This window comes from Mobula hypostoma, chromosome 1, assembly GCF_963921235.1.
Source record: "Mobula hypostoma chromosome 1, sMobHyp1.1, whole genome shotgun sequence".
Lineage (NCBI taxonomy): Eukaryota > Metazoa > Chordata > Chondrichthyes > Myliobatiformes > Myliobatidae > Mobula > Mobula hypostoma.
In genome coordinates, this window is record NC_086097.1 from 174,328,248 (window position 1) to 174,348,215 (window position 19,968).

General features: G+C 40.2%; 1 protein-coding gene across 3 annotated transcripts in view; it reads left to right on the forward strand.

Annotated features, from left to right (window-relative positions):
* Window positions 1-19,968, forward strand: part of stk3 (serine/threonine kinase 3 (STE20 homolog, yeast)) — a 581,025-nt gene that overhangs the window by 218,148 nt on the left and 342,909 nt on the right. For all 3 annotated transcript variants that reach the window (XM_063059845.1, XM_063059836.1, XM_063059856.1), the window contains exon 5: window positions 14,279-14,443. In XM_063059845.1, coding sequence (XP_062915915.1) covers window positions 14,279-14,443 — 165 coding nt within the window. The remainder of the gene's footprint in view (window positions 1-14,278; window positions 14,444-19,968) is intronic.

The window sequence follows — 19,968 nt, forward strand, 5'->3', positions numbered from 1 at the left end:
AGCTCTTACCCGCACTGGTAATCACAGGTGGAAATTAATCGGTCCGTCGCCTCCACCCTTGTGGTGGTCTACCAGTGGTTTCGCAGGTAGCTTCCGCAGTTCCCTCGTGTCGTGTCTCCTCTGCCCTTATCAGACCGAAGGATCAACTTTATATAATCCATCCAAAATTCCAGCGTCCGTTAGCTCAACCACTTTGAGCTGTTACCATGGTGACTTCCCAGCTCGTGTCTCAGCTCGCACTGTATTCTCTCTCTCTTTTAATTGCCTCCTTGTTTATTAGACTGCTGAACTTTCTGGCAGTTGCTCACCCGCGTGACATTCCTATCACATTAAAATTATGCCTCCTCGTGTTAGCCATTTTTGTCCTGGTAAAAGTCTCTGGCTATCCATTCAATCTATGCCTCCTATCATCTTGTATCAAGTTACCTCTCATCCTCCTATGCTCCAAAGTGAAAAGCCCTGGCTCGCTCAACCTATCCTCATAAGACATGCCCTCCAATCCTGACAGCGTTCTGGTAAATTTCCTCTGTACCATCTCTAAAGTTTCCACATACCTTCCTATATTGAGGTGACCAGATCTGGACACAATATTCCAAATGTCTGATTTTTTATAGAATTGCAACATTACCACATGGTTCTTGAACTTAATGCCCCATATAATGAAGGGCGATACACCATATGCCTTCTAAGCAACCTTATCAATTTGTGCAGCAACTTTGAGGGATCTATGGATGTGGACCCCAAGATCCCTCTGTTCCTCTGCACTTTTAAGAATCCTGTCATCCTGTATTTTGCCTTCAAATTTGACCTTTTAAATGTATCACTTTGTACTTTTCTGGATTGAATCCCATCTCCCACTTCTGAGCATGTCTTTGGCATCCTGTTAATGTCCTGTTGTAACCCAAAACAACCTTCTGCACTAACCACAGCACCATCATGTCATGTGCATCAATGGAGTCTTTATATGCAAATTTAAGTTTTAAATGGGGAACATATGACTGTTTCTTGGTGGTGTTGTCCTCAGAGTCATAAAGTCACACGGCATGGAAACAGGCCCTTCAGTCCACTCATCCACGCTGACTGATTGTAAAGTGAGCTCGTCCCACCTGCCACTGTTTGGCCCTTAGCCATCCAGACCTTTCCTACCTATGTATGTTCTTATGTAGGTGGCTTTTAAATGTTACAAATGTTCCCTCAACCACATGTTCTGGCAGCTCATTCCAAATATGCACCAACCGTTGCATATGACATTCAAAGTGGACATATAGCAAGGTGCAAAAGTGAGGAGTATAAGTAATTCTGGCACATTTTTGAAACTGAGACCAAAAAGACCTTGTACAAAGAGACAAAGGTAATATTTTTGCTGTACTTTACAACATTTATCTGCATGGTGAAAAATTTTTTGATTTGGACGATCAAATTTAATTCTAACTCAACAGAGTTCTTTTTTTGACTTCTATTGGTCTTTCCTCACCCTCGTGTTATTTATTTTTTCTTGTGCACTTGGTCTTTTAATTAGATTAGATTAGATTCAACTTTATTGTCATTGTGCCGAGTACAGATACAAGGCCATTGAACTGCAGTTAGCATCTTACCAGAAATGCAAAGAATAGTGTTATTTACAAAATAACTGCGAATAAAAAGTAAGTGCTACAGCACACAAATATAAAAGTACTGAGACAGTACAATATGGGTGCAATGTTGCTTAGTGCTGTGATGTGAGGTTCAGCAGGGTCACAGCCTCGGAAGAAACTCTTCCTGTGCCTGCTGGTACGGGAGCGGAGGCTCCTGTAGCGCTTACCGGATGGGAGGAGAATAAAAAGTCCATGGTTAGGGTGAGATGCTCTTCGCCTTGCACAGGCAGCGTTTATGGTAGATGTTCTCAATGGTGGGCAATTGGGTGCTGATAATCTGCTGGGCAGTTTTCACCACACGCTGGAGTGCTTTGCAGTCCGATACGGGACAATTGCCGTACCACACTGAGATGCAGTTGGTGAGTATGCTCTCAACGGTACAGGGGTAAAAGTCCGTCAGTACCTAGGGGCAATGCTTACCACAGCTCATGAAGAAACAAAGAACAGTACAGCAAAGAACAGGTCCTTTAGCCAACAGTGTCTGTGCCTGCCACAATATCAAATTGAACTAATCCCATCTGCCTAAATATGGTCTCCCCATTCCCTGCCTGTAAGCCCAAATGCCTTTTAAACATTTCTGTTGTATCTGTTTCCACCACCTTTCCTGGCAATGTTATGATAGTCATGGGAGATTTCAACATGCAGGTCAATTGGGAAAATCACGTTGGATCTCAAGAGAGTGATTTTGTTGAATGCCTACATGATGGCAGTTTGTCATTGAGCCTACTAGGGCATCAGCTGAACTGGATTGGGTGTTATGTAATGAACCAGAGGTGATTAGGGAGCTTAGCATAAAAGAACCCCTAGGAGGCGGTGACTTCAACTTGAAATTTGATAGGTGAAAAGTAAACTCTGACATAGCAGTATTTCAGTGGCTTAAAGGAAATTACAGTGTTATGAAAGAGGAGTTGGCCAAAGTAAATTGGAAGGAGATGCTGGCAGGGAATGCAGCAGAGCAGCAATGGCGTGAGTTTCTGGGGAAAATGAGGAAGGTGCAGGATAGATATATTCCAAAAACAATGTAATACTCACGTGGCAAAATAATAAAACAGTGGCTGACAAGGGAAGTCAAAGCTAATGTAAATATAAAAGAGAGGGCATACAACAAGGCAAAAATTAGTGGCAAGACAGAGGATTGGGAAGCTTTTAAAACCCTATAGAGAGCAACTAAAAGAATCATTTGGAGGGAAAAGATGAAATATGAAAGCAAGCTAGCAAACCATATCAAAGTGGATAGTAAAAGTTTTTTCAAGTATGTAAAAATAAAAGAGAGATGAGCGTGGATATAGGACCACTAGAAAATAAGGCCAGAGAGATAATAACGGGGGACAAGGAGATAGCAGATGAACTAAGTGAGTATTTGACATCAGTCTTCACTGTGGAAGACACTAACAATGTACTAGATGTTTAAGGGTGTGAAGGAAGAGAAGTGAGTGCAGTTACCATTACAAGAGAGAAGGTGCTCAAAAAGCTGAAAGACCTAAAGATGTATAAGTCACCCGGACCAGATGAACTGCACCTTAGGGTTCTGAAAGAAATAGCAGTAGAGATTGTGGAGGCATTAATAATAATCTTTCAAAAATCATTGGACTCTGGCTTGGTGCCAGAGAACTGGAAAAGTGCAAATGTCCAACCACTCTTTAAGAAAGGAGGAGTGCAGCAGAAAGGAAATTATAGACCAGTTAGCTTGGCCTCAGTGGTTAGGACATGTAGGAGTCAGTTGTTAAGGATGAGTTAAGGTGTACCTGGAGACACAAGTACAAGATAGGACAAAGTCAGCATGATTTCCTTAAGTGAAAATCTTGCCTGATGAACCTGTTGGAATTCTTTGAGGAGATTACAAATAGGATAGATAAAGGGGATGCAGTGGATGTTGTATATTTGGACTTTCAGAAGGCCTTTGACAAGGTGCCGCACATGAAGCTGCTTACCAAGTTAAGAGCCCATTGTATTACAAGAAAGTTAGTGGCATGGTTAGAGAATCGGCTGATTGGTAGGAGGCAGCGAGTGGAAATAAAAAGATCCTTTTCTGGTTGGCTGCCAGTAACTAGTGGTGTTTTGTAGGGGTTGGTGTTGGCGCTGCACTTTCTATGCTGTATATCAATGATTTGAATGATGGAATAGATGGCTGTGTTGCCAAGTTTGCAGATGATATGAAAATAAGTGGAGGGGCAGGTAGTGTTGAGGAAACAGGAAGGCTGCAGGAGGACTTAGACAGATTAGAAGAATGCGCAAGAGAGTGGCAAATGAAATACAATGTTGGAAAGTGCATGGTCATGCACTTCAGTAGAAGAAATAAATGTGCAGACTATTTTCTAACTGGGGAGAAAAACCAAAAATCTGAGATGCAGAGGGACTTGGGTGACCTTGTGCAGAACACCCTAAAGGTCAACTCGCAGGTAGAGTCAGTGGTGAGGAAGGCAAGTGCAATGTTAGCATTCATTTCATTAAGTCTAGAGTACTAGAGCAGGGATGTGATGCTGAGGCTTTATAAGGCACTGGTGAGGCTTCACCTTGAATATTGTGAATAGTTTTGGGCTCCTCATCTAAGAAATGATGAGCTCGCATTGGAGAAGTTTCTGAAGAGGTTCACAAGGATGATTCTGGGAATGAAAGGGTTATCATATGAGGAATGTTTGATAACTCTGGGTCTGTACTCATTGGGATTTAGAAGGATGAGGTGGGATCTCATTGAAACCTTTCGGATGTTGAGAGGCCAAGACAGAGTAAATGTAGAAAGGATGTTTCCCATGGTGGGGGAGTCTAGGACAAGAGGGCACAGCCTCGGGATAGAGGGCTGTCTGTTTACTACAGAGATGCAGAGAACTTTCTTTAGCCAGAGGGTGGTGAATTTGTGGAACTTATTACCACAGGCAGCTGTGGAGGCCAGGACATTGGGTGTGTTTAAGGAAGAGCTTGATGGGTTCTTGATTGGACATGGCATCAAAGGTTACTGGGAGAAGGCTGAGGAGTGGGGCTGAGGAGGGGGAAAAGGATCAGCCAGGACTGAATGGCAGAGCAGACTTGATGGGCCAACTGGACTAATTCTGCTCCTATGTCTTATGTCTTATGTCTTATGTTAATGTCAATGTGTTCCAAGCACCTACCACACTTAGTGTAACAAGAAATGTCCTGAATGTCTCCTATAAACTTTCCCTCTCTCACCTTAAAGTTGTGCCCTTTAGAATTTGACATTTCCATCCTGGGAAAATGAATCATTATATGTACCTATGTAAGCCTCTCATAATGTTATATACCTCCGTCAGGTTTTCCTTTAGCTTCTGAAGCTCCAGAGGAAACAGTCCAAGTTTGTTCAACTTCTCTTGATACTCTCTAATCCAGGCACCATCCTGGTGAACCTTTTATGTACCCTTTCTAAAACTTCCACATCTTTCCTGTAATGTAGTAACCAGAACTGAATACAGTGTTACAGATGTAGCCTAACCAAAGTTCTATACAACTGCAATATAACTTTCCAACTTTTATACTCAGTGCTCCAGCTGACAAAGTTAAGCATGCTGTACATCTTCTTTACCATTTTATACATTTGCGTTGTCATTTCATGGAGCTTTGGACTTGCATTCCAAGATCCATCTGTGCATCCATGTGCCAAAAATTTCTGCTATTTACCTCTTACATTTTCCTCTTACTTTTGACCTCCCAGATTCCATCACCTTAATCTATCCTGGATTAATTCTCCATGACAGTAATAATTTCCTGAAAATAGGTAGAAATTGCTTGGCATAGAACTAAGAGTGATGGGAAATGATATAGCAGGTTAACACGTAATTACATGTGGCAAGTAAAACAATAGAATAAAGTACCACACACATATAACTTCTTATCTACTTTGTCTATATTCTGTGTTATAAGTTGATTTTAAAAGCAGCCTTATCATTTTATCTTTGAACATTGACTTTCAGTGATTAAAATATACCTCCTACATTCTCATCTGTAATTTATATAAATTGTACACAGGAAGAGTCCAGCACTAGTCCCTATAGTGCAACACTTTTTACAGCCTTCCAGTCAGAAAAACACCTATTTACCATAACCCTCTGCTTACTACCCAGCCAATTTTGTATCAGTTTGCCAACATATCTCCAATCCCCTATGTCCTAACCTTTTGGATTATCCTATCATGCAGTATCTAGTTAAAAGTCATGCTGAAAACCATGTCTATGGTTATGGCTTCATTAATTTTTCAAGTCCCCTAATCAAAAACTCAGTTGAATTTCTGAGACATGATCTCTTGAACAAATCTATACTGACTTCTCCTAATCATTGTGTGCCTTTCCAAGTGAACGTACATCTTGTCTGTCAGAATCTTCTTTGGCCAATTCACCACCACTGAAGTAAAGTTCACCAGTCTTTAGTTTCCAGGCTTATTCCAACTGCCCTTTTTGAATAAGAAGCGTTAGCTGTCCTCCAGACATCTGGTACCTTACGTGTGGCTAACAAAGATGTAAAGAGCCAGCAATCTCCTCCCTTGCTTCATTTGGCATCTCAATGTGCTCAAATTTGTCTATCACTTCTTCCTTCCCAAGAAGCACTTCTTCCCAGATATGCTGCAGAAGATCAGCCTATATTTCCTTAACTTTTCAGCTTCCATGTTCTTTCTCCCTGGTAAATACCAATGAGAAGTATTTGTTTTGGTTCTGAATCCTATCCCTTGGCTTACCTTTTGGGTCTCTGAGCTAAATAGATTACATTTTGGATCTCTGAAGCAATCTATTCATAGCTAAGTGACAGCATGCCCATAGTTCCTTGAAAATGGCAAAACAATGGGTAGGATAGTAAAAGAGGCATTTATTATGCTTGTCTTCATAGGCTGAAGCATAAGAATTTAGATGTCATGTTACGGTTTTACAGAACAGTGGTTAGATTGCACTTGAAGTATTTTGTGAAGTTCTGATCATTACACTACAGCAAGGATGAGATACCAATAGGGATTATAGAAAAAATTCACCAGCATGGAGGGCGTGAGTTTATAAGGAGAGAGTAGATGGTATGGGTTTATCTTCATTGGGATGTAGCAGGATGATCTTAATGGAGATTTATAAAATAATGAGGATAGAAAATTTTTCCCAGGGCAAGGGGGTTGCGTCTCAAATTAAAGGGCACATGTTTAAGGTGAGAAGGGAGAGTTTAATAGAGATAATAGGGTTAGGTTTTTCCATATACTGCAGTTAATGAAGCAAGCTGGCAGAGGCAGTGGAGGCAAACACAATTATGAAGTTTTAAAGGTGTTTAGAAGGTTGTTGAAGGATGTAGATGTAATGCAGGGAAATGGGATTAATGTAGATGAGAATCATGGTCAACATGGATGAGGTTGGCCAAAAAGAACATTTTCTATCCTGTATGTTGCTAAAATACTGCAAAATAGAGTAATCAGAGATGTAACAACATCAAACCCCTGATCACCTCTAATTTTTCCCCACACACAAATGCACCATCTTACTTATGTGCATGTGATGTGGACAGAGCAATAAATTAAATTTTCAAATTAAGAATTGAATAAATGTGGGTTCAAAAGTCATAACATAAAATATTAAGCTACTTTACACCAAATAAACAAACAGGACATTTGAGGTCAAGTTCGCAGCTTGTTTGATACAATTTTTTCACATAAATTTATTGTATTTGTTACATGACTTCATATAATTTAATTATTCATTACTTAATCAAAATTTTATTTCCCCTTGTCTTATACCTTGTAACCCTTTCAAAAGCTCTTTGTTGTCTCTTGAACCCACAAATTATCTCTTCATACCCTGTTTCTGGTTTATGTTTGCTCATAGACAAGTTGTTTTGAAGACTTGATCAATAAATGTGAAATTGACAAGGCAGATTAGTTCAAAAGCAAATACCTGGAAATCTGAATTTAAAAAAAACATTAAATGCTAGGGATATTCAGCATGTCAGGCAGTACTTAGAGACAGAAACAAAGTTTATATTTCAAGTTCATGGTCTTCCATTAAGATTCACAAGAACAATCTAATTCATGCTTAGCACATGACTAAGTGACCAAATTCAGGTCATTGATCAGTTCAGAGATGCAAGAGGGTGCAGATGTTGAAATATGGAACAAAAGATACGTTGCTGGAGGAACTCAGTGGGTCAATTAGCATCTGTAGAGGGAAATGGGCAATCGATGTTTTGGGTTGAGATCCTTCATCTAGTAAGATGAATAGTCTCAACCTGGAGCGTTGGCTGTTCACTTACCTCTGCAAATGCTGCCTGACCAGCTGAATTCCTCGTGTAGTTTGTATTCTTTTGATCGTATGTTAGCTACCAGCTTCCTAAAATTCATGCAATTTGCTTGTAACATGAAGTAATTTGTTTCACAAGTGAGGAAATCATTTTTTTACATAGCCAGTGGTTTGGGTCTGGAATGTCCTGACACAGATAGGAGTGGAAGAATATTAAATTGATTCATTTAGAAGAGAGCTGGATCAGCATTCCAAAGAAAATAATTTGCAGAGCAAGAGAGAGAACATTGGCAAATGGGTCCAGCTGAATTTCTCTAGCATGGAAATCTCTCTTTAGAGAGTCAAAAATTCCCTAAGTTAACTAGATCAGGCTAGTCCTGCTGCTATGAAGTTCATATGACAAAAGCATAGAGAAAATGAGACAGCAAAGAGAGAGTTTAGGAATTTTATGAAGCCTTATTCATATCCCTCCTTAAGCATTAAGTCTTAATTAGCAAATTTCTCAAACTAAGCCATGAAGTAAAGCATTTTTGATACTTATTAGGTTAGACCTACACAGAGTTATAAATAAGACCATAAGACATAGGAGCAGAATTAGGTCATTCAGCCTATTGAGTCTGCTCTGCCATTCCATCATGGCTGATCCTGGATCCTTCTGCCATCTTGCCATATCCTTTCATGCCTTGACTGATCAGAAAACTTATCAACTTCTGCCTTAAATATACCCACAGACTTGGCCTCCACTGCATTTTGGGTCAGAGCATTCCACAGATTTACTACTCTCTGGCTACAAAAATTCCTAGTTACCTTTGTTCTAAAGTGTCGCCCCTCAATTTTGAGGCTACTCTCCCTTGTTCCGGATACCCCCACCATAGGAAACATTCTCTTCACATCCAATCTATCTAATCCTTTCAACATTTGGTAGGTTTCAGTGAGGTCCCTCTACATTCTTCTAAATTCCAGTAAGTACAGGCCCAAAGCCGCCAAACGTAGCTCATATGTTAACCCCTTCTTTCCTAGAATCATCCTCATGAACCTCCTTTGGACTCTCTACAATAACAATGTTTTATTTTGTATCTTGGGACAAATTTACAAAACAAATTATGTTGTTAATTATGAATATTAATCATCATATGAATGGTATTATTAACATACACACATTGTGAAAGCCAGTATAACAAATGGCACTCAATCAGTAATTCAGTATAATTACAAGATGCATAGATGAATAAACTCTTCTCGGGCTTCTAGCAGGGTACAGGTATTGATTATAACCGATCTTTCGATGACAAATTCTGCCATCTTCGGTTGGCAGAGTTAGTCATCGAAACATTGGTTATACTGTAATCAATACTTGTACTCGGCTGGAAGCTCAAGAAGAGTTTATTGGTCATATATGCCAGGAAAACACTAGGTCCTTTTCCAATATACATTGAGTTTTCATTCTAATGTTTACCTCCAGTGTTTTTGAATTAGTATAGCCCATGGCAAATGATGGTAATGAAGATTATGGATTTTTTATTTTGTCAAAACTATTTTATGTATCTCTTATTACTTAAATTCTGCCTTGTATTACATGATACACTTATTGAGTTCACTATTTTGTCTCCTTTAAATATACTGCAACAAAAAAGAAGCAAACTACACTATATTCTTAATTGGTGCAGAATAGATGGCAATCCTTATTTGACACTGGCATTATTTGTAACTTCTTATGCTGGGTTATCTGAAGTGCCTGATATAAGTGAATCCTAACTTGGAAATCTTTGGGATGCTATATGGATCTAAAGTGAATCACATTTTTTTTTTGGCTGAATTCGCATGGTAATTGGTTAAAAGTTCTTACCTTTAATGTTTTGTCATGGGTACAGTTTTGTTGTAATCATGTTAAAATTCTTGACAGTTAAAATGCCCATTTCGCATTTTAAAAAATGAGCCTTTGTGAGCCTTAACTGCCTTTCTTTTATGATCTATTTCAATTGCAAAAGTTTGTAAAGTGTTACCTGCTGTAAATAATTTATTTGATTAAAAGTTAGGCTGTGTTTTTGAGGCAGTTGATTTTCATTTCTTGGTTGAAGAATTTGAAGTAATATTTCCCATCAATAGTTTCCTCTGCTTTCATTTTAGCTATGTGTGATTTAACATGCTTAATCAGGAATGCTGTCCAGATGTTTGTAATAATCTTATCAGCCTTTGAATTTTTATGCTGTATTGCAGAAATTGATTTATTCTTGATTAGAGGAAGTTTCCTTTATTTTGTTAAGTCAATCCCTTTGCCAATTCTACATTAATGTAGTGTGGCACGGTTATTAATGCTTCTTGCTATGATAATTTCAGTAATCTGATCCTGTTGTTTGCAATAGGTTCCGCTTCATACGGAACAGAGTACTCTTGGTCTTCTCTAATCTACTTAAGCACAAACACTAGTCTTACACTGTATTTTAATTGTTGAATGTGTTTACATTTAATTTTTCCTCATAAATCTTCAATTACTAGGTTTGTCATTAATTCTAAATTATTTTTCTCAGCATTTGATTTGCATACTGTTTCAGCTAGGCAAAGAGAAGGCGTCGTGTAACATGTTCTTGCACAAAAAATCTGTTTTATCAGTTTTACATTAAGCATTTTGTGCATTTTCCTTCTGAAAATTATAGTGCATTTTGTAAATACTTTAGGCTCTGTAACTGAAATATCACATCCTATTCATTTATATAAATACATGTAGTGTTGTACAAGATTCAACTGCATTATATTGGGGATATATATCAGTAAGGAATGGGCATGAAATTTCAAAATAGCTATACAAATTGTGATCTCCAGGCTTCAGAAAGTTAAGTGCATCACACAATTTAACTGGCAGTTTTTATTTTAGTGAAAATATTATTGAAGTATCGCTCCTTTTTTGCCAATCTAGTTCTTCATGCTTTGCAGATGATTAGGTTAGGATGCGTTCTTTATGATCCTAGCAAACTAGTTACATGTGGACTTTGTTATTATTGCATCTTACTGTGAATCTGATCAATTTTTTCCTCTCTTGCAATTTTGGCTTCCAGTGGTGTTGTACATTCCATTACCACACAATTTGGTATTGTGTGATTACCACATCAAACAACAAATGGTAGCTGTGGTCCCTTGTGTTTAGTTGCCTTTTGGTTGAACTCGAGTGAGTGGGTGTTTTTTTTTACTGTGCACTGAGAATGAGTAGAGCTGAGGCAGAATCTAAGTTTTTTTTCCTGAGTTGATATGCTTAGTTTTTGTGTAGGTTCTTAAACTGTGGCGCAGTGGTGCATATTCTACTAGATATAAGACTATAAGACATAGGAGCAGAATTAGGCCATTTGGCCCATCAAGTCTGCTTCAGTTTAACCATGGCTGATTCTTTTCTCCCCTCCTCAGCTCCACTTCTCCCCGTAACCTTTGGTGCCATGGCCAATCAAGAACATATCAATCTCTGTCTTAAATACAACCAATGACCTGGCCTCCATATCTGCCTCTGGTAACAAATTCTACAAATTTACCACTCGCTGGCTAAAGAAATTTCTCCACATCTCTGTATTAAATGATGCCCCTCTATCCTGAGGCTCTGTCCTCTTGTTCCAGACTCTCCCACCATGGGAACCATCCTTTCCACATCTACTCTGTCTAGGCCTTTCAACATTTGAAAAGTTTCAATGTGACCTCCCCCCCCCCCCCATGATCATCCTAAATAATAGAGAGTAGTAAATCTATAGAGTAGAAAATTTACTTGGCCCTTTCCTTCTGATATTTGATGCAAAGACTCTTTTGAGTAGTCGTTAAAGTTATTGGTGTTGCCATCCTGACAGATTTAAAAATAAGGCCCCCCTACTTACTTCATTGAGCATTGTAGTAGATGAGTACACCAAATGATTTTACCTAATGTGTTTGCTGGTCGCAATGAAGATTGCTGTGCTGGTAGCTGAACCTAATTGGCTCAATAAACTGCATATGAAGAAACTCGTAGATGTTACGTTGGCATTGAGTTGGCTTTTGACCCCAACATCTGAGGAAAGATTGCTGGCCCTGGATAGGGTCCAGAGGAGGTTTACAAGAATAATCCATAGGAATTAAAAGCTAAATGTTGTTATAAGTAATTTAAAGAATGAACTCATAATTACATTTGAAATTGTATAACTTCAATGTGAACTGTATTATTTCATGAAAGTTTTGTAAGTTGCATGTAAGTACCATTATGAAGAAAGTATGGCAGTGCCTCTATTTTCTAAGAAGTTGGCAAAAATTCAGCATGCCATTTAAAACTTTGACAATCTTCTATAGATGTGCGATGGAGAGAATATTGACTAGTTGCATCAGAGCCTGGTATGAAAACACCAGTGCCCTTGTTTGGAAAAACCTACAAAAAGTAGTGGATATGGCCCAGTCTATCCCCAGCCAAGGTGGCACTTGTGAACCATGGCAGTGTTCTGAGGGATATGTACAGTATTTCTAAGTTTCCCGAACATCTACACTCACCCCATCTTCCTTCCGCCTTAACAGTGATAGAGTTCCTCTTGTCTTTACCTGCCACCCTGTCAGCCTCCACATCAGCTCATCATACACCATAACTTTCGACACTTCTAAACATCTTTTAACACCCGCACCCCACTCTGCGTTGTGCAGGGATCACTCCCTATGCAATTCCCTTGTCTATTTTTCCATCCCCACTAATCTCCCTCCTAGCACTTCTCTTTGCAAGTGACCTAAGTGCTACTCCTGCCAGTTCACCTCCTCTCTAACTTATGTTCAGGGCCCAAAACAGTCCAAGGTGAGACAACACCTCACCTGTTAATTTGCTTGGGTTTCTATAGTGTCCTTTGTTCCCGATGTGGCCTCCTCTACATTGGTGAGACCTGTCATAAATTGGGGGACCACTTTGTCAAGCACCTCTGCTCCATTTGCCACAAGCGGAACTTCACACTGGGCAAACATTTTAATTCTGATTCCCATTCCATTTATGACAGATCAATCCATGGCCTCCTTTTGTGCCAAGATGAGGCCACTCTCAGGGTGGAGGAGATTAATCTCCTTCCAGTTTAGATGTCTCTTCTGTACAGGTACCAGCTTCCCTGGAAGAGAGTCCAATGATCCAAAAACCTTTTGCCCTCTCTCCTACACCTACACCTTAGCCATGTGTTAAACTGTATAATCTTCCTATTTCTGGCTTCACGAGCATGTGGCATGGGTAGCAATCCTGAGATCACTAGCCTGGATGCTATGCCCCTTAACTTAGCCACTAACTTCCTGAACGCCCTTTACAGAACCTCATCATTCTTCATAGGTTTATCATTGGTAACCACATGGACCACGAGCTCTGGCTGTTCATCCTCCCACTTAAGAATGCTGAGGACTTGATCTGCAATGTCCTGGAATTTTGATTAACTTCTATACATGTGTGATGGAGAGTTTATTGACTGTCTGCATCGCAGCCTGGCATGGAAACAGCAAAGTCCTTGTACGGACAGTCCTACAAAATGTAGTGGATATGACGTAGTCCAACACGGGTAAACCTCCCCACCAGTGAGCACTTCCACATGGAGTGTTGTTGCATGAAAGCAGCATCCATCACCAGGGACCCCACTACCTAGGTCATGCTTTCTTCTCGCTGCTGCCATCAGAAAGAAGGTTCAGGTACCTCAGACTCACACCACCAGGTTCAGGAACAGTTATTAGCCATCAACTATCAGGCTCCTGAACCAGAGGGGATAACTTCACTCAATTTCACTTGCCCCATCACTGAAGTGTTCTCACAACCTATGGACTCACTTTCAAGGACAATTCATCTTATGTTCTGTATTTATTGCTTGCTTGCTTGTTTGTTTGTTTATTATTTCTTTCTTTCTTTATGCATTTGCACAGTTTGTTGTCTTTTGAACACTGGCTGAACCTTAGTGGGTGTGGTCTTTCATTGATTCTATTATGGTTTTTATTCTATTATGGATTTATTGAGTATGCCCACAAGAAAATGTATCTCAGGGTTATATATGGTGACATTTGATAATAAATTTATCTTGAACTTCGACTCCAGTGCATTTGATGCCAAATCATTGCCAGTGAGCCTAGAGCCATACTTTAGGTAGTGCTGAGAACTGCCAAAAGAGTGATGTTTTCCTCCTTATTTATCCCATTACTTCATTGGAAGGTTTTGTCACATTTTAAGCTTTGAACTTCTTCAGATGAAGTGTGACATTCCAACCTACTTGTATCTCTCTGCTTAGATGTTGGTCTGACCCATGAGGAATGTGTATAAGTCCACATAACCACATTTGGGTTTTTAACTTTAGGTGCTGCTACCAGAAATGGGGAATATTTAATTATAAAGTAGCAACTTAAATTTGTATGAATGTAAAGTATTACTTGCATTACGTGTGTGCAAATAACATTGATTCTTAATGCTGTTATGTGATCTGATTATAGCTAACTGAAGATGAAATAGCAACAATTCTGAAATCCACCTTGAAAGGTCTGGAATATCTGCACTTCATGAGAAAAATCCACCGAGATATCAAAGCTGGAAATATTCTACTGAATACTGAGGGCCATGCAAAGCTGGCAGACTTTGGTGTTGCAGGTCAGCTGACAGTAAGTAATCAGTAAGAATGAATCTAAATAATTAATACTACTCAGACATTGCTTGAGTTGAAAGATCTTTTCAAGGGAACTTGAAGACTGGGGTCAAAACTAGCCTTGTCAGTGATAAATCCCAGAGAGAAAAAACAAAGCAAAGCAATTCTTACTTTCTTTAGCCCCAGAAATGTAGCTCATTTCATCTTTGAGGTTTGCTTTGTGCCCTTTCTCAGCAAATTTGCCAGTAAGAACATTTAGAGGCAGTCTTATGCATCACTCTTCTACTTGATAAGTACATCCAAAATGTCCTTCATTCAATGAAGATTTATTTCAACTGACTGGATTCAAATCACAATCTCATAGCTGAAGCTTGTTGACATGTTAATTTTCTCTGACATATTACCAATGGGGATGGATGCTTAAATCAGATAATGGAAATAAACAGCAGTATGCTCAACATTTTAACAAAAATCCATTAACATGTAACATTAAAGTAAATGTGTGCACAGCCTCTGTATTATTTCTGTAGTTCAGTCAATTTCCACTGAGTCTCATCTGCTACTGAATTATCCTGATGTGCAGCTGTTACAAGATCTGATAGTGATATTAGAATAGTGGTTAAATTATTTGACTTGCAGCCATCCATGTGCTCATCTAAGAGTCTCTTAAATGTCCCTATTGAATGGAGAGAAAATTAAAAAATCTGAGGTGCATTCTTTTCAAGAGGACTAGAATATAAAAGCAAGGATGTAATGTTGAGACTTTATAAAGCACTGGTGAGGCCTCACTTGGAGTATTGTGAGCAGTTTTGGGCCCCTTATCTTAGTAAGAATATACTGACATTGCAGAGAGTTCAAAGGAGGTTCATGAAAATGATTCCAGGATTGAACAACTTGTCATATGAAGAGAGTTTGATGGCTTTGGGGCTGTATTCACTGGAATTCAGAAGAATGAGGGAAGATCTGGTTGAAACCTATCGAATGGTGAAAGACCATGATAGAGTGGAAGTGGAGAGAATGTTTCCTATGGTGGGAGTGTTTAAGACCAGAGGAGAACACAGCCTCAAAAAAAAAATCCCATTTTAATGGCCTCCTCTAGTGTCGGGATGAGGGCATACTTGGGAGAGAGGAACAACACCTTGTAATTTTTACCTTTTTTATGGTCTTATGGTATCATTCTTTACACCCATTCCAGGCAGAGGCAGATTGTTCCATGCACCCATCACTCTCTTGGTGAAAACAAAACCTCTTCTGACATCTTCCCTATAATTTCCTCCACTCACCTTAAATGTGTGTCCTCTGGTATTCGCCATTGCTGCTTTCGGGAAAACAAGGTGCTGGCTGTCCACTCTATCTATGGCTCTTATAATCTTATACATCCCTCTTGAGTTGCCTCTTATCATGCTTTGCTCCGAAGAGAAAAGCCCTAACTTACTCTGCCTTTCCTCAGAAGATAAGGTTAGGGAGAGGAGAGTGTGAAGGTTTGAGACAGCTGTTGGAGGGAGATGAGCAGAAACACAAAGGGCTACCCAAAATTTTAAATCTCAATATGACAGCTGTCATACTGGTATCAATAAGAAAGGTAATTTATAAATCTAGTGTTTTTTAAAAAAATGTCTGGAGAGGAAGCTTGCCACTCTTACCAAGATGATCTGAGATGTAGGTGACTTCTTCCTCAATTTCACATTTCATGTTAGCAACTTTTCTTCAGAACTGCGAGGAGAGTAGAGGGCTTACAGTTTGCAAAGCAGAGATGGGGGTGGAGGTGGTGGCTGGAGTGAGATGTGAGATAAAAGCCTATGTGAAAAAGGTTTAAAAAATCATATGATGAGGAGTAAGTTGTGTACATACATCTACTGATGCTTCTGGACACATGTTCAGTGATGTTCCTGGAATCATCGGGTGTTTCGGGTCTTTCAACATCATACAACCTCCTCCAGGTGACCCAGCCGGGGCTGATCAGACCCCAGCTTGTGTCCAGATGGCTAGCTACGAATGACTCCATGGCTCCCCTCTTTTGAGCCACAGCCATCTTGAGGCCCTCTCTGCCGCATCGGTGGTACTGCGGATGGCTCTCCTCTTCCCCTCTCCCTCGATGCCCAAAATGCTGAAGGCTCTAGCTAAGGAACGGGCTGCGAATCCCCTACAACCAACCTCCACTGGGAGACACCCCGCTCTCCATCCAGCCATCTGACAGTTGCTGACCAGTCCTGCGTACTTGGAGAGCTTCCTTTCAAAGGCCTCTTCGAAGCTATCTTCCCATGGGACTGTCAGCTCCAGCAGCACCACTTGCTTAGTAGACTCAGACACTAGGACAATGTCTGGCGCAGGGTGGTGGCTGCGATATGGTTGGGGAACTTCAGCTGCCGTTCGAGGTCCACCAAGAGCTGCCAGTCCCTTGCAGAGGTCAGAATGCCTGCAGATGTTCTTTTGGTGGGAAGATATTTTAAAGAAATGGAATAAGAAAAGGACATAAGCAAGATGATGGAAAATAATGAGAGAGCAACTGGTTAGAAAATAAATCAGTTGAGACACAGAAATTGTTAAGACACAGGAGGCCACTCAGCTGATCGAATTAGTCTTGGCTAAACCATTTGGAGTCATGGTATTTTGTTTGACTATTTTTTAAGAGTTTAAATTCTTAAAGATTTTTAATAGCTAGCAATATACAGTGGCATGCAAAAGTTTGGGCACCCCGGTCAAAAATTCTGTTACTGCGAATAGCTAAGTGAGTAAAAGATGAACTGATTTCCAAAAGGCACGAAGTTAAAGATGACACATTTCTTTAATATTTTAAGCAAGATTACTTTTTTATTTCCATCTTTTACAGTTTCAAAATAACAAAAAAGGAAAAGGGCCCGAAGCAAAAGTTTGGGCACCCTGCATGGTCAGTACTTAGTAACACTCCCTTTGGCAAGTATCACAGCTTGTAAATGCTTTCTGTAGTCAGCTAAGAGTCTTTCAATTCTTGTTTGGGGGATCTTCGCCCATTCTTCCTTGCAAAAGGCTTCTAGTTCTGTGAGATTCTTGGGCCGTCTTGCATGCACTGCTCGTTTGAGGTCTATCCACAGATTCCCAATGATGTTTAGGTCAGGGGACTGTGAGCCATGGCAAAATCTTCAGCTTGAGCCTCTTGAGGTAGTCCATTGTGGATTTTGAGGTGTGTTTAGGTTCATTATCCTGTTGTAGAAGCCATCCTCTTTACATCTTCGTTTTTTTTTACAGACGATGTGATGTTTGCTTCCAGAATTTGCTGGTATTTAATTGAATTCATTCTTCCCTCTACCATTGAAATGTTCCCCGTGTCACTGGCTGCAACTCAAGCCCAAAGCATGATCAATCCACCCCCGTGCTTAACAGTTGGAGAGGGGTTCTCTTCATGAAATTCTGCATCCTTTTTTCTCCAAACATACCTTTGCTCATTGCGGCCAAGAAGTTCTATTTTAACTTCATCAGTCCACAGGACTTGTTTCCAACGTGCATCAGGCTTGTTTAGATGTTCCTTTGCAAACTTCTGATGCTGAATTTTGTGGTGAGGATGCAGGAAAGGTTTTCTTCTGATGACTCTTCCATGAAGGTCATATTGGTGCAGGTGTCGCTACACAGTAGAACAGTGCACCACCACTCCAGAGTCTGCTAAATCTTCCTGAAGGTCTTTTGCAGTCAAACGGGAGTTTTGATTTGTCTTTCTAGCAATCCTACGAGCAGTCCTCTCGGAAAGTTTTCTTGGTCAACTTGACTTCCACTGTTCCTGTTACCTACCATTTCTTAATTACCTTACGAACTGAGAAAACGGCTACCTGAAAACACTTTGCTATCTTCTTATAGCCTTCTCCTGCTTTGTGGGCATCAATTATTTTAATTTTCAGAATGCTAGGCAGCTGCTTAGAGGAGCCCATGGCTGCAGATTGTTGGGACAAGGTTTGAGGAGTCAGCGTATTTATGAAGCTTTGAAATTTGCATCACCTGGCCTTTTCTAATGATGACTGTGAACAAGCCATAGCCCTAACAAGCTAATTTAGGTCTGAGACTTTGGTAAAAGTTATCTGGGAGCTCAAATCTCTTGGGGTGCCCAAACTTTTGCATGTTGCTCCTTTCCTTTTTTTCACTCTGAAATTGTACAAAACAAAAATAATACACTAATCTTGCTTAAAATGTTGAAAAGAATGTTATGACTTTTGAGAAAAAGAAAACAGACAGGAAGCAAAGAGTGGGAATAAACGGGACCTTTTCAGAATGGCAGGCGGTGACTAGTGGGGTACCGCAAGGCTCAGTGCTGGGACCCCAGTTGTTTACAATATATATTAATGACTTGGATGAGGGAATTAAATGCAGCATCTCCAAGTTTGCGGATGACACGAAGCTTGGCGGCAGTGTTAGCAGTGAGGAGGATGCTAAGAGGATGCAGGGTGACTTGGATAGGTTGGGTGAGTGGGCAAACTCATGGCAGATGCAATTTAATGTGGATAAATGTGAAGTTATCCACTTTGGTGGCAAAAATAGGAAAACAGATTATTATCTGAATGGTGGCCGATTAGGAAAAGGGGAGGTGCAACGAGACCTGGGTGTCATTGAAAGTGGGCATGCAGGTACAGCAGGCGGTGAAAAAGGCGAATGGTATGCTGGCATTTATAGCGAGAGGATTCGAGTACAGGAGCAGGGAGGTACTACTGCAGTTGTACAAGGCCTTGGTGAGACCACACCTGGAGTATTGTGTGCAGTTTTGGTCCCCTAATCTGAGGAAAGACATCTTTGCCATAGAGGGAGTACAAAGAAGGTTCACCAGATTGATTCCTGGGATGGCAGGACTTTCATATGAAGAAAGACTGGATGAACTGGGCTTGTACTCGTTGGAATTTAGAAGATTGAGGGGGGATCTGATTGAAACGTATAAGATCCTAAAGGGATTGGACAGGCTAGATGCAGGAAGATTGTTCCCGATGTTGGGGAAGTCCAGAACGAGAGGTCACAGTTTGAGGATAGAGGGGAAGCCTTTTAGGACCGAGATTAGGAAAAACTTCTTCACACAGAGAGTGGTGAATCTGTGGAATTCTCTGCCACAGCAAACTGTTGAGGCCAGTTCATTGGCTATGTTTAAGAGGGAGTTAGATATGGCCCTTGTGGCTACAGGGGTCAGGGGGTATGGAGGGAAGGCTGGGGCGGGGTTCTGAGTTGGATGATCAGCCATGATCATAATAAATGGCAGTGCAGGCTCAAAGGGCCGAATGGCCTACTCCTGCACCTATTTTCTATGTTTCTATGTTTCTAAAAAGACTTTATGACTTTTGGAGACCAGTTCATCTTCTACTCACTTAGCTATTCACAGTAACAGAAATTTTGACCGGGGTGCCCAAACTGTATTTTAATACTATTATAGTGGTGTTATCTATTCAGATTTCAATAGTACAGAAGGTAAATAGTAGTAAAATATGTGCAATTAGTGGGTTTCTGCATCTATTTGGTATATATTGATGAATCTGATTTTGTGAATGAATTGCAATTGGAAGCAGATGGTTTTGAGGGGATGTGATACAGGCAGGT